The sequence below is a fragment of the Halichoerus grypus genome, chromosome 2, assembly GCF_964656455.1.
Source record: "Halichoerus grypus chromosome 2, mHalGry1.hap1.1, whole genome shotgun sequence".
NCBI lineage: Eukaryota > Metazoa > Chordata > Mammalia > Carnivora > Phocidae > Halichoerus > Halichoerus grypus.
In genome coordinates this window covers 94,734,720-94,748,500 of record NC_135713.1, presented here as the reverse complement: position 1 = coordinate 94,748,500, position 13,781 = coordinate 94,734,720, and the positions used below count along the sequence as shown (strand labels likewise).

The following is a 13,781-nucleotide window of genomic DNA, read 5'->3' as shown; positions in this document are numbered from 1 at the left end:
CTATGGGTTGTCTTTTCACATTCTTGATAGTGTCCTTTGAAGTATAAACTTTTTTTTTAACATTTTATTTATTCATTTGAGACACAGAGATACAGACAGAAAGAGCATGAGCAAGGGGAGAGGCAGACAGAGAGGGAGAAGCAGGCTCCCCGATGAGCCAGGATCCCGATGTGGGGCTTGATCCCAGAACCCTGGGATCATGACCTGAGCTGAAGGCAGATGCTTAACCATCTGAGCCACCCAGGTGCCCCTAAACACTTTTCATTTTGATGAAATCCAATTTATCACTTTTTTTTGTTACTGTATTTTTGGTGTCATCCAAGATCCCTAACCCAAGATCACAAATATTTTCTCCCATATTTCTTCTAAGAGTTTTTACAGTTTCAGCTTTTATTATGATCTTTGATCCATTTTGAATTAATTTTTATACACGTCATGAGGCAGGGATCCAATTTCATTTTTTTGTATGTGGATATCCAGTTGACCCAGCATTATTTGTTGAAGAGACTATTTTTGCTCTTTTTGAAAAGTCTTGGCAACCTTGCCAAAACTCAAGTGATCAAATATGTGAGGTTTTATTTCTGGACTCTCAATTATATTTCACTGATCTGTGTGTCCTCCTTATCCAGTACCACACTGTCTTGATTACTATAGCTTTGTAATAAATTTTGAAATTGGGAACTTTGAATCTTAACTTTGCTTTTTATTTTCAAAACTGTTTTAGCTATTCTGGGGTCCCGTGCACTTCTATATGAATTTTAGGATCAGTCTGTCAATTTCTGGAGGGCAAAAGAAGTCTGCTGGGATTTTGGTGGAGACAGTGTCCAATGTGCAGATCATTTTGGGTAGTGCTGCAATCTTTTTTTTTCTTTTTTTAGTGCTGCAATCTTAACAATATTAAATCTGATCCATGAATATGGAATGACTTTCCATTTCCTTAAGAGTTTCTTTCAAAAAATGTTTTGTAGTTATTCATGTGCAACTCTCATTTCTTCTTTAAATTTATTTCTATGTAAATTTATTCTTTTGGATGCTACTGTAAATTCATTTCATTTCCTTAGTTTTTCTTAATTTTTTTTTCGTCTTAATTTCATTTTTGGATGTTCATTACTAGTGTATAGCAATACAATTAATTTTGTATATTGATATTGTGTACTGAAACCTTGCTAAATTCATTTATTAGTTCTAATAGTTTTGGTTATGAATTTAAGATTTAGTATATAGATCTTGTCACTTGTAAATACAGTTTTATTTCTTCCTTTTCAACATGGACACCTTTTATTTCTTTTTTATTGCCCATAACACTGAACAGTGCCATCCTTGTCTTCTTCCTGATCTCAGGGGAAAAAGTATCCAGTTAGTCTTTCACCATTGATATGACGTTAGCTCTGGGGTTTTCACAAATGTCCTTTGTTACGCTGAGGAAGTTCTCATCTCTTCTTAGTTTGTTGACTATTTTTACCATGAGAGGGTGCTGAAGTCTGTAAAATGCTTTTTCTTCATCTACTCAGATGATCATGCTTTTGTCCTTTATTCTTACTATGGTATATTACAGTTATTGATTTTCAGATGTTAAACTGAGATAAGTCTTATTTGGTCAGGATGTATAATCCTCTTTATATGCTGTTGATCTGGCTTGCTAGTATTTTGTTAAGGATAATATACTTATTTTGTCACTTAACATCTTATTAGAATTTTCCAAACTCCTTATGAATTCTCTGAAATACCATTTTTAGCATATCTATCTACTGCACGTTAAGTATTTTCCTGTAAGACATTTAGGATACTGCCAATCATTCATTTATAAAATACATCTTCAATAGACATTTCCATTCATAAATCTCTGCCTAAGTTTTTTTTTAATTATTTCCTTTAAAGAGCTTTCTGTAAGTAGAATCTCTGGGTCAATTCATGTAATTATTTTAAAATTTTCATTAATGGGCGCCTGGGTGGCTCAGTTGGTTAAGCAACTGCCTTCAGCTCAGGTCATGATCCCGCCGGGATCGAGTCCTGCATCGGGCTCCCTGCTCGGTGGGGAGTCTGCTTCTCCCTCTGACCCTATCCCCTCTTGTGCTCTCTCTCTCTCTCACTCTCTCTCTCAAATAAATAAAATCTTTAAAAAATAAAAATAAAATTTTCATTAATAATGTCAAACTGCCTTCTAGGAATATCTTCAATTTATACCTCAACAGCAATAAAAATGCCAGCTTCACCATTTCCTTGCTAATACGAACCCTTATAAAGACTTCACTAGCTCAAAAAATAAATAATAGTATTTCTTATATTTATTAGAGATCTGAATTTGATAAATTATCTCTTCAAGAAGAACTGAATCACTGAAATAAAATGAGTGAAATGCTATTTTTATCAATGTCTTATGTGAAACATGATCACAGCAGGAGTAAATACAACCATCTAACTAACATTATAGTAAAACCTCTTTAAAAAGTACTTTCACCATAGTGGAATAAGATACCTCTTAATGATCAGTTCCTATAAACAGTTCACCAAAGGAATTTGTCCAAAATACACCAAACTTTTTCTCCTGTTCCTATTCTCTATTCCTTCACTCATGTATTTTCATTTGAAACCTTATGACCTCTGTCAAACAGCAAGAATATTTTTTAGGGAATTTTAAAAAAGCATCTTTTCAGATCAAATAAACCATGGAAATTTTCATCAAATCAATACTTTAATAACTTCCTCAAAGAGAGTCCACTGTTAAATTGGATACAAGCATTTCTGGGCACTTTCTTCCCTGGAAGCTCTACTAAATTGATAATAAGAATAGCAATAGTAGCACAAGATGTCTACCACAGATGCTGCTTTTTAGGAAAAAAATCAAATACCTTGATTACTGGCACACAGCAATTCTTTTTACATTTTAAAAAAAAGTGTTAGCTCCAATATAAAGAAAAATTATCTTTAAAACAAATAAGGAAACATCACATTTTACAAGACTCTATCCTCAAACTTGCTGACATTATTGAAAAACAGTGGCACTTTCTAAGAACATCCTAGGTAATTTCTTCTGTAAGAATCAAAGTAACCAAGTCCTCTCCAACATGGGGCAGACTTCCTATCATGTAACAAGCCCCAACTACTATTTGTTTGTAAAATGAATGAAACTAATAGTAGTAGCCAATTAGCCACATAACATTTCTTTGGAATGAAGTAATTGATTTGTCTCATCTTTATGACCTTATAAAAAGCATAGATTGAGGGACAAATAAATCCATGCTTTTAGTTCAAAGTACAAAAAAAACCAGACTAGCTACTGGTATAGTCATTCTGCAAGTAACATCTCTCCCTAGAATTATCTACAAGAAACATACTAGGTACTATCCTTTTCCTTATGTTGTTATATATTCACCCCTTGATCTAATTTCAAATTCAAACATTCTAACATTTAATATATAAGCTCTCAAAAATCCAGTCTTACAATCAAATGACTGTAGGTATGTGTGGAAGAAATAATTCTTAAAACCAACAAAAGTAATTTCATCTTATTAAACATTTTTTCTGAAACAAAAACTTTATTATCATAAAATAATAGCTTAAGATTTTACCTTTATAGTAGACTGGAAGCAGGATACTTTCCGAACTTGTCTGCCAGTATCACAATCCCATAACTAAACTTATGTTAAGAAATAATTTCTAAACAGAACGTTAAAATCTCAATTAGGAGATAAGTTTTCTATTTTTTTTTTTTTTTTAAAGATTTTATTTATTTATTTGACAGAGAGAGACACAGCGAGAGAGGGAACAGAAGCAGGGGGAGTAGGAGAGGGAGAAGCAGGCTTCCCGTCGAGCAGGGAGCCCAATGCGGGGCTCGATCCCAGGACCCTGGGATCATGACCTGAGCCGAAGGCAGACGCTTAACGACTGAGCCACCCAGGTGCCCCAGGAGATAAGTTTTCTAATAATTAAATTATAAATGTTACACATTCAGGTAGAAAAATCTTGAAATAAAGCATAAAATATTTAGCATTTATACTATTACTAAAATTAAATCATATAGTGAGTTATCAACTTAGCACAGCAAGCTTACAATCTAAAATAAGTTTGAGGCAAATTTTACTATTAAACTATCTGAAAATGTCAACAGAATGAATGGTCTGAATACTGAATATTTATAGGCATTAAATATTACAAATGTTTAAATTTCAAACTTATTCTCTAAAATAGTCCACCATAATCTAATAAACATTGAACATAAAGTATATATACTAAAAACTATCAACTCCATTAATTCTTACTTGAAAGCTCCTTCAACATGCATGGCAGAATTTACTACTGTTATACTAATTCAAAGAAGCCAGTTACAGTGTATTACTTGTAAACATATTTAAAATAATTAGAAGACCTCCATTAAGTGTCCAAGGTTAGTTTGACTTAAGGAGCGTAACGATTTTCAAATTTTTCACCCCATTTCCTAAGATAACATATACATTTTACAGCATGTCTGAGCACACATTTATATACATGCATACAAATATATATATATACACACACACATGTATATGGATAAACTTAAGACTATCACCTGACTAAAATTAAAAATTTATCTTCAACATTTAATAAAGTTTGTTAACAGTGGAGGCTCAAGCAGCCTGGAATTATTTTTAACAAGAAAATTCAATGAAGAAAATGACTCGATACCATCATTTAAAAATAAAGTTCATATTGATAATGTCTCAACTACTCATCTCCATACTATAACAGCAATTTAGTATTTGCCTCTAAGCATTATTATAGTACCTCAGGAATGGTCTAATAAAAACAAAGTATTTTAAATTCTATTTTTGGAGATTATACTGATACTGAAAACAAACAAAAAGCTTAGGCCCTAAAATAATATTTGTCTCAACGGAACAGTAGTAATAAAATTACTCTTAAATATATGTAATATTGCTTATGCAACACTGTCATCACCACAAAATACAGTTTACCGCATGTAAATCTTACCTTGAAATTTTTTCACCTATTGGCAATCTGTCTAGAAATCACTTGAGCTAATGAACTCATTTAAAGTGTGTTATGGGGCGCCTGGGTGGCTCAGTCAGTTAAGCATCTGCCTTCAGCTCAGGTCATGAGCCCAGGGTCCTGAGACTGAGCCCCAGGTCGGGCCTCCCTGCTCAGCAGGGGAGTCTGCTTCTCCCTCTTCCTCTGCACACCCCGCCCATGCTAAGGCTTGCATGCGCTCACATGCTCTCTCTCTCTACCTCAAATAAGTAAATAAATAAAATCTTTAAAAAAATAATGAAGTGTATAATAAGGTCTGTCCTGGTTCTGTAGAAGCCCAGGAAACACCTACTCCTTTGGGCATACTCCAAAACTTACTTTCCTAATGCTTCAAACTATTTAAACAGAATTCTCAGATAAGCACAATTTAAAGCTAATCTCGGATACCTTTTTTTTTTTAAAGTAAGATTACAGTTTCCTTTAAGTATTTGGCTGAGGCCTTCACAAATCTAATTCCTCATATAAATATTAAAGGCTGAATTTGTTTAAGGGAAGTATTTTATGAAGGCAATAATATACAGTGGTTCAGAGTTCTGACCCTGCAGTCAGACTGCTTGCCATCTGCCCTCTAGTGGCTGTATGACCTAGGGCAAGTTACTTAACCTCTCTGTGCCTCTCTTTTCTTTTCTGGAATTGAGAATAAAAATACTTATATGAATTAAACATGTTAATATATGTAATATGGAATATATGTAAAAACATATGTAATATATGTTAAACACAACAATGCCTGGCACACATAAGTGCTCTCTAGAGAACTTTACCATTTTGTTACATCTTAAATTTTTATCTAAAAACAGGGGAGGGGGAGAATCTACTCTTTTAAAATTATTTTTAAAAACTAAATATTAAACACTAAGCATATGGTAATTCACTTTTCTGCCAAGCTCAGATGTTCAGAAGGTTCTTATGGGTTGGGGCCGTTACATTTCTTTTGCTGTATAATACTGTACAGACAAAAATGTAAATTATTCTCCAGTCTAACTCATCTCTGTTTCTTTAAATATCTCTTACAAACTAAGATAAGTAAGTACTTTTAAGCCCAAATTCTCCATTTTCTATGACTTGATATAATAGTAACTCTGGAAAGAACAGCTTTAGTCATGGGGTTTCTATCAACAATAAGCCTTTAACCTATTTCCAGTCTAATACTTTTCAGATGCCTAATACTTTTAAGAAGTGTATTATGAAGGCTAGAGCAAAATCATTTTTGCTAAAATGAATGCACAGACAAGCCCCCAAAGGCTAAAATCTAATAATGTATGTACTGGTTCCTTGGGTCACTATAGCTATTTCACTTTCTTCCAGATTTAAGGATATAATAACTGTTCTATCAGCAGAGGTTGTCAAGATCAGTTGGTTTTTTTCTTCACAAGCTTCCAAGGAAGAAAATGTAATAAGAGCTGTTATCTTTTGAGTGTGTCCATTAAGTTCCAGAAGTTTTTCTCCTGTCTGAAATACCAATAAAAATTTCAATAGGCTCATATCATATTTATAACGTAAATAATCTTAAATGACAACATTTAGAAGAATCACCATGTAGAAAATAACATAATTGCATTTTTAATTACTTAGATGCTATAATCTAACTTTAAGCAATCAAATAGAATCTAAACAGGTACTGAAAGAGTAGCCATAATTAATTATTTTCTAATAGAAAATACTAATTTTTAGCATATTTTTACATGAATTTAAAGGGATATTCTTAAAACCATACCATGTGGTTTTAAGAATTGTATAAATTTAAGCATAAAAAAATCAGTAACTAATCTGTAGGAAAAAAATAGGGAGTCCTCATTATCCAAGTATTTGTTATCTAATCTCCAAAGTTAAAATGTTGTTGAGGGAAATAAAAGTTAGCATAACAACACAATACATATACTGTACACATCCAAGAGTAGTAGTTCAACCACTCATAAACTCAGTCTCCACTCCATCTCTAACAACAACAGCTATTCCTATCTATCCAGTGTCTTCAGCTATCAGTCTCTCACTGACTTTCCCAAGTAGTAAACACAAAAGATCCAATGTAAATATAATATAAATTGCAAATCCTTCCAAGGTTGCAGGATTTCATGAACATGGTGAACATAATGTTAAATAACTGCTTTAATCACTGTCAAAGCCACTGAGAAATGAGGATCTGAAAGAGTCAGACCAGGTAACAATCCAAGTAACAATGAGAAGATAAATGTTTCAAAAGAGAATAATTTGAGTATCAAAAGATCAGCCTTAAAAGTTTGGTGAAGCCTTAAATATTTTTGAAAAAAAAATTAGCCTTTTATTACATTCCTATTAAAGTCAAACATGAGAAGAATATTACATTATGCTATCGTACAAGTTTGAAATAAAAATTCTATCTCCCACAAAAATAAATCAACATTTGATTCATTTTCAGAGTCAGTACATAGTTGCTGATAACTTAAATTTTGTTCAGTAAGATTAAAACTTTCTCTACTATGAAATATTGGCCCCCCCATTTTAAATGGATTCATCGTAAGTAGCCTTTTTCAAGTATTAATTAGTTTCAGTATACTCATATGCAGGTATATACCCAAATAGTGTTTATGAATGCAAACTCAACTATACAGTCATGTCCTTATTACACAATTCACACAGAATTAATACACACCTGGGCATTCCACACAACTACAATTCCGTCATCACCAGCAGATGCAAATCTGGGTAGAGAAAAAAGGTAAAAAGAAAAGAAAAGAAATTTCTGGTGACATTTATATGCTAAAATTTCTAAGAACTATCAGAATTTATTAATGGTATTTTGACTAATATTAAGGCTGATTAAGTTAAGCTAATTCAACAAATAATTATGGACTACCTTCTAGGTTTTATGCCAGGTACTGAGATCCAAAGATAAATAAAGCCATTCACAGCATTACAATGAATCAACTGCTAAAACTGTAAGAAAGAAGGAGACAAGTCCTTCCTGGATTTAAAAATATGATTAAACCCTGACAGGTGATATGAAACCAAACTGAGGAAGAGCTTCACTGATAGGAAGTGATATTCCAAGAGTGGAACAAAGGAATCATGTCTCTAGATAAGTTCATTATTTCTATTATTTTCTCTGTAAAGATATTTTAACTTTACTATTTAAAGCCAAGATCTCTCCTTAGCTCCACTTGGCTCTTAGTCTTTTCATGTAAATACTGTGTTCTTAGTTTGGAAGCTTTGAGGTTTTTTGAGGGTTTTTGTTTTGTTTTTTTAGTGAATATGTTTGAAATGCAAAAAGGTAAAGGAAAGTTTATTTCCTGCCATGAGAAAAGAGCTGTGATGAACTCGGTTATAGCTTCTCTCTCCTCTTTACTTCCCATTCACTATACATAAAGTAACAATCGTATACATTTTGTAGAGTAGAAGATATCCATGATATAAAGAATGCCAAGAAAAATAATTTGTTGTACACGATTACTCATCATAGTGAATGCATTACAGTAAAATCAAGAAAGCACTGTTCTCAAGCAATGTCCCAACACGTGGTATACAGCAATCACACCATAAGCATGTCAAGTAATTTATTAATAATGTAGTATATAAGTTTGTAAATGATTCTTTAATGAATCAAAATTGATCCAAAGTTGTTCCCATATCACTTTCATTCACCTAAATTCAAGATTTGTTTTTTGAAAAGGAAAGAAGTGGTATTATAGAAAGCCAGCTATGAACTGTGCATAACTGGCCCCTTATAGTTAACAACCATTAATAATAATAATAATAAAAACATTAATAATGATAATCCACTGGGAGCTATGACATTTTAAAAATGTGTTCTTCCTTGCAAGACTGTTAGTGGGTTTCACAAAATCTGGGTATGCCCTGAATGTCTTCATTACAGGAAACACTGTTAGCCATTCAGGTCTATCACTGGGGAACTGATACACTAAGACACAAAAGTTACTTTGTTACTCAGAGTATCAGGAAATTCTTACAAATTTTACCACTATATGAGATCCATAAAATCTCACTACTTCAGCCATTTCCTTAAAACTCCAAACTGAGCTTCAAGTTCTAATTTCTCATGCTCAGTTTCGGAGTCCCGTAAGTAACTGTTGTCTTCACTGGCTCATTTCAGTATTCATTTCTAAATCCTTCAATTACATCTCCTACTATAGGAGCTAAGAGATTATTCAGGAGACGGGAAATTAGTTAAATACATCCTCACCAAAGTCTGTTAACAATTTTTTAATATAGAACTATGTATCTTTTTAATGGAAGGACCTTTAGAACTTCCTAGGTAACTAGTAAGAAATCACATGCAGAATTATTTTTTAAATCCATGTCTAACATTTATTATTTCAAAATGAAGTATATAAAAAATCTGGAGATTAAAAAGAAAACATTTTTAAATTAAAAATACAATTTCTTATTTAATAACATACATTTTTCTGAATCAGAATACGAAACAATGCCTAAGTATCAAAAATAGTTGCTGAACGTCAATCTTTAATAGCTTATGTTTCTAGGCCTATTGATTTCTTTTTATTTGTATAGTGATGGTGGGGAGGCAGGACTCAAGGTCTTAAGTTTTCTTTGGTATAAAACATCAATTTCTATTGATTCTTGAAACTCTTATAATTGCTTTTCTCCTTTCTAGAAGACTGCAGGTTTAAAATACATACTTTTTTCTAACCCTGATTTTTAACTTCTCATTATTGTTTTATCATGTCTGAATCTCATGAGTTCACAATGAGAGACGATTGAACGGTTGAGAGTTTAGAAATGAGATACAGAGCATTTCACCTCAAACTTTAATTTAATCAGTAGTGAACAAAAGTTAAATCTAAACAATGCTCAATGTAATGCATGAAATCACAGCCAATTTTTTATTGCTCAGAGGTCAATTACCCAGTTGGTGGATATTCGGGTCTTTCAATTTTCTTATATATTCTCTATTGCTGCCTTTTTCTTTTTTTGCCATTTCAGTATTTGTTATTACCTCCTCTAAAGAGAAAACATGAAGCTTAGAAATGCAAATCAATATAACTTTGCTACATATTAGTATCACCCATAAAATAACGAATAAAGGGTTGGGAGATCATTTGCAAATTACAATTATCCATGCTATTAGGATGGATAATTGAAAACTAGCTACACTTTTATCAGTTTATCTTAAACTATAATCAGTTCATCCTAATCAGTCAAGCACACACTTCAGCCATCTGCAAATCAGAAATGAAAATTCAACCCAAGAATTCCTAATAGTAAGATACATTGTAATTGCTAAAAAGAAGTCATGAACTATAAAAAAGGAGTAATTAAAATGCCAATAAGGTTTAAACTATTCAATGGAAGGAAGAATTGTGGCTGTATTGCATTAAAATTACATGTAACTTTTGGGCGCCTGGGTGGCTCAGTTGGTTAAGCGACTGCCTTCGGCTCAGGTCATGATCCTGGAGTCCCGGGATCGAGTCCCACATCGGGCTCCCTGCTCGGCAGGGAGTCTGCTTCTCCCTCTGACCCTCCCCCCTCTCATGTGCTCTCTCTCTCTCTCTCTCTCTCAAATAAATACATAAAATCTTTAAAAAAAAAAAAAAATAAATAAAATAAAATAAAATAAAATTACATGTAACTTTTTAAAACATTCTAAACTCATAGAATCCAAAGATTCAAGTCTATAGCTAAGGTTTTAAGAGAAACGCTTCTTACTGATTAGTACAAAATATATTTAGTGAGATTCATGCTAGGTGACAGGGAAATGTCAAGATCAATTACATGTGGATCTTGCTTCAAGATCTCAAAATTCAGTGATTGTTTAGAAATGTATTTCATCAACTTTAAGATATCAAGTGTAAGACATTCTATACTGCCAATTATAACTGAAAGACACTAACAATTTTATAGTATCTCCAAATTTCAGAGATCTTAAAATAGGGAAAAAACAGGCTTCTTAGAATCAATAAAATATAGTAATTGCCATATTTATTGGTGTTTATGATGTGGCATTTTCGAGTCCAACAAATCTCTGATTATCTCTAGGAGGTTTAAAACACCAAAGAAATGCTTTTTCAATGAATAAATTAATGAATAAGTGAACATTTAAGTGTTGCAAGGGCTCTGTAAAATAGGTAATCATTAAGTGTATTAAAGTAACCTCATTTTTCCTTTTATCATTATTAACGTATGAATATACTGTCAAAACAAAAATTAAAATTAAAAAAAATTTAAAACCCAGAAACCCACCACACACATACATAAATTCCTTTTCTTTTCATGTTCCTGTCCCATACTTACATATATCTTTCAACTTGAAACCATGTCTTCAAAAACACTCATTGAGAGTATATGATTAAATGACCCAGCAAGGAGCACCTGGGTGGCTCAGTCGTTAAGCGTCTGCCTTCAGCTCAGGTCATGATCCCAGGGTCCGGGGATCGAGCCCTGCATCGGGCTCCTTGCTCAGCCAGGAGCCTGCTTCTCCCTCTCCCGCTCCCCCTGCTTGTGTTCCCTCTCTAGCTGTCTCTCTCTCTGTGTCAAATAAATAAATAAAATCTTTTAAAAATAAATAAATAAATAAATAAATGACCCAGCAAAAACTATATGCATGAAAAGAAGTTTAACAAGGTGAAACATGATTTTATGAAGACCTATAGCAGAGCTTCTAGAATGTTCCATCCTCTCCTACCCTAATTATGAGAACTAAACTTATCATGAGAGTTGATTCACTCATTCATTCAAGAAATATTAAACACTAACTATATATTAAGCATTAAATGTATTATATGTATATTTGATACTATATATTTGATACTGTATGTAAAGATCGGTAGAATAGTTCTTGCCCTTAAAGAACTCAGTCTACATTACTAAGTAATGTTATAGGGTCCAGATCATGAATCCATTGAGAATTCTCATTTGTACTCCTTTCAATTTATAGAAGTCATTCCTTTTAAACACCTTCCCTTTGAACATCTCAGAGAAAGTACTCTCATTCTTGCAACTGTGAACTGAAAAGTACAGCAAAACTTCAAAGATTTGTATAACACAAAATATTTTCACAAGTAATTCCTATGTCTATTACTTAAGGGCTTATTTAATAGTTCTTATTCATTTGAATTTATTTCAATTAGGTCAAAGGTGCTACAGATTCAAATATAACCTTAGAGGACATAATGAAAGGTACAGTCCATAAAACTTCCTGTATTCAATATCTACCATAAAGCACTAGAAAAATAAAAAGAGAATATTATTATGGCAAAACAAAAAATCCCTGTGGTTAACTAACTCCTCACCTAATCCACAAGTACTTTCTAATGCATGATGCAACTAAAATAGTATATATTTTTTACAATAGAAATGAAAAATGGTACAATACCAAAAACCCAACCAAACTGAAAAAATAGAAAACTTCCATTTAAAATAGATTTTTACTTATCTTGTATGCTCGAACTACTTGAAGAAAATCAGAGAAGTATGTGGAAACTTGGAAGAGAGCGGAAGGGAACTTGAAAGCATTTTCATGAGCCATACACATTGATGTCACTGATCCTTTCAATAGATTTACTGGAACATCAAACTCTTTTTTCTTAAGAAAAATGCATACATTAACATAACTCTAATATCTGAATGTCTATGGTCCTTTTTTAGCTCACACACACACACACAGTTTTCATGGTCATTAGGAGAGGTAAACCCTTCGTAAATTCTTCCCTCCCCAAATCACAAACAGAAAGCTAAACTACAACATCAAAGTTTACAAATATTAGAAACCCAAAACTCCCTAGGACTTCTATCAGGGGAAGCCTCCATTCACTTGAGCTCAAATTTCTGTGAAAGAATTTCTACTACTAGAGAAACATCCCTGGCCTCTCTCTGCCTGGCTGGTCAAATAAATGAGTGTATGAGAATGAACTGAGCATGCTCAGTTAGGACCCTGCAGGGTTTTCTCTGAGGATTTATGTGTTTCTATGGGGGAAACATTGTGCTTTGCTCTTATTTTTTAGGGAAGCCTACATCTGAGTGGGAGGCTTGCAGATGTCCAGGTGTGTACCAGTGATTTGGGTGAACAAGGCTACCTAACACAAGATGAAGAATCAGAAATCCCACTAGGGTTGTATATCAAAGCCAACATCGTTTAACCCAGCTTTTTGCCAGTTATTAGTTTTTATGTTCAGGTCCAATTGTGTGATTCTTGCACCTAATATCTAAGAAAAAGTTTTATTCTGAAACAAAAATACCTTTTAAATTGGCATTTTAATTTCCTCTCTATCAAATATATACCATTTTTCAATTTTTCATTATGGATAACTTAAACATACATTCAAGTATAAACAGCATAACAAAAATCCCAGGTACTCCTCATCTCTCTTCAATAATTATCAACTCATGGCCAATACGGTTTCATCTGTACACACACCCAAAACCCCCTCTGCAGATTATTTTGAAGCAAATCCAGTAACTACATTTCATCAGGCAATATTTCAGTATGTATCTTTTCGAACTCCTTTACATCAGGACTAAAGTTACCATTTAATTTCTTAATGTCGCCACATACTCAAGGATCAAATTTCCCTATCTCAGGATTTTTTTTAAGTTTATGAGAAGCAGGATCTAAATAAAGTTCATAGTTGCAGTGGTTGATGCATCTCTGAAGTCTCTTCTATTCTACCGATTCCTTCTTCCTATTTTTCTCCTTGCAATTAAACATTTGTGTCACAGAGTTCTCAGTCTGGATTTTGCTAGCTTCCTTCCTTTGCGACCATTCAACATGCACCTCTGTCCCCTGTATTTCTGGTAAATTG

At 33.0% G+C, this 13,781-nt stretch overlaps 1 protein-coding gene across 1 annotated transcript in view; it reads right to left on the bottom strand.

Moving 5' to 3' along the window:
• Nucleotides 1–13,781, bottom strand: part of WDR41 (WD repeat domain 41) — a 48,889-nt gene that overhangs the window by 27,472 nt on the left and 7,636 nt on the right. The window contains exons 3-5 of the mRNA XM_036090149.2: nt 7,658–7,706; nt 6,346–6,477; nt 3,570–3,632 (exon numbers count right to left, since the gene is read on the bottom strand). Of these exons, the coding sequence (XP_035946042.2) occupies nt 3,570–3,632; nt 6,346–6,477; nt 7,658–7,706 (244 nt within the window). The remainder of the gene's footprint in view (nt 1–3,569; nt 3,633–6,345; nt 6,478–7,657; nt 7,707–13,781) is intronic.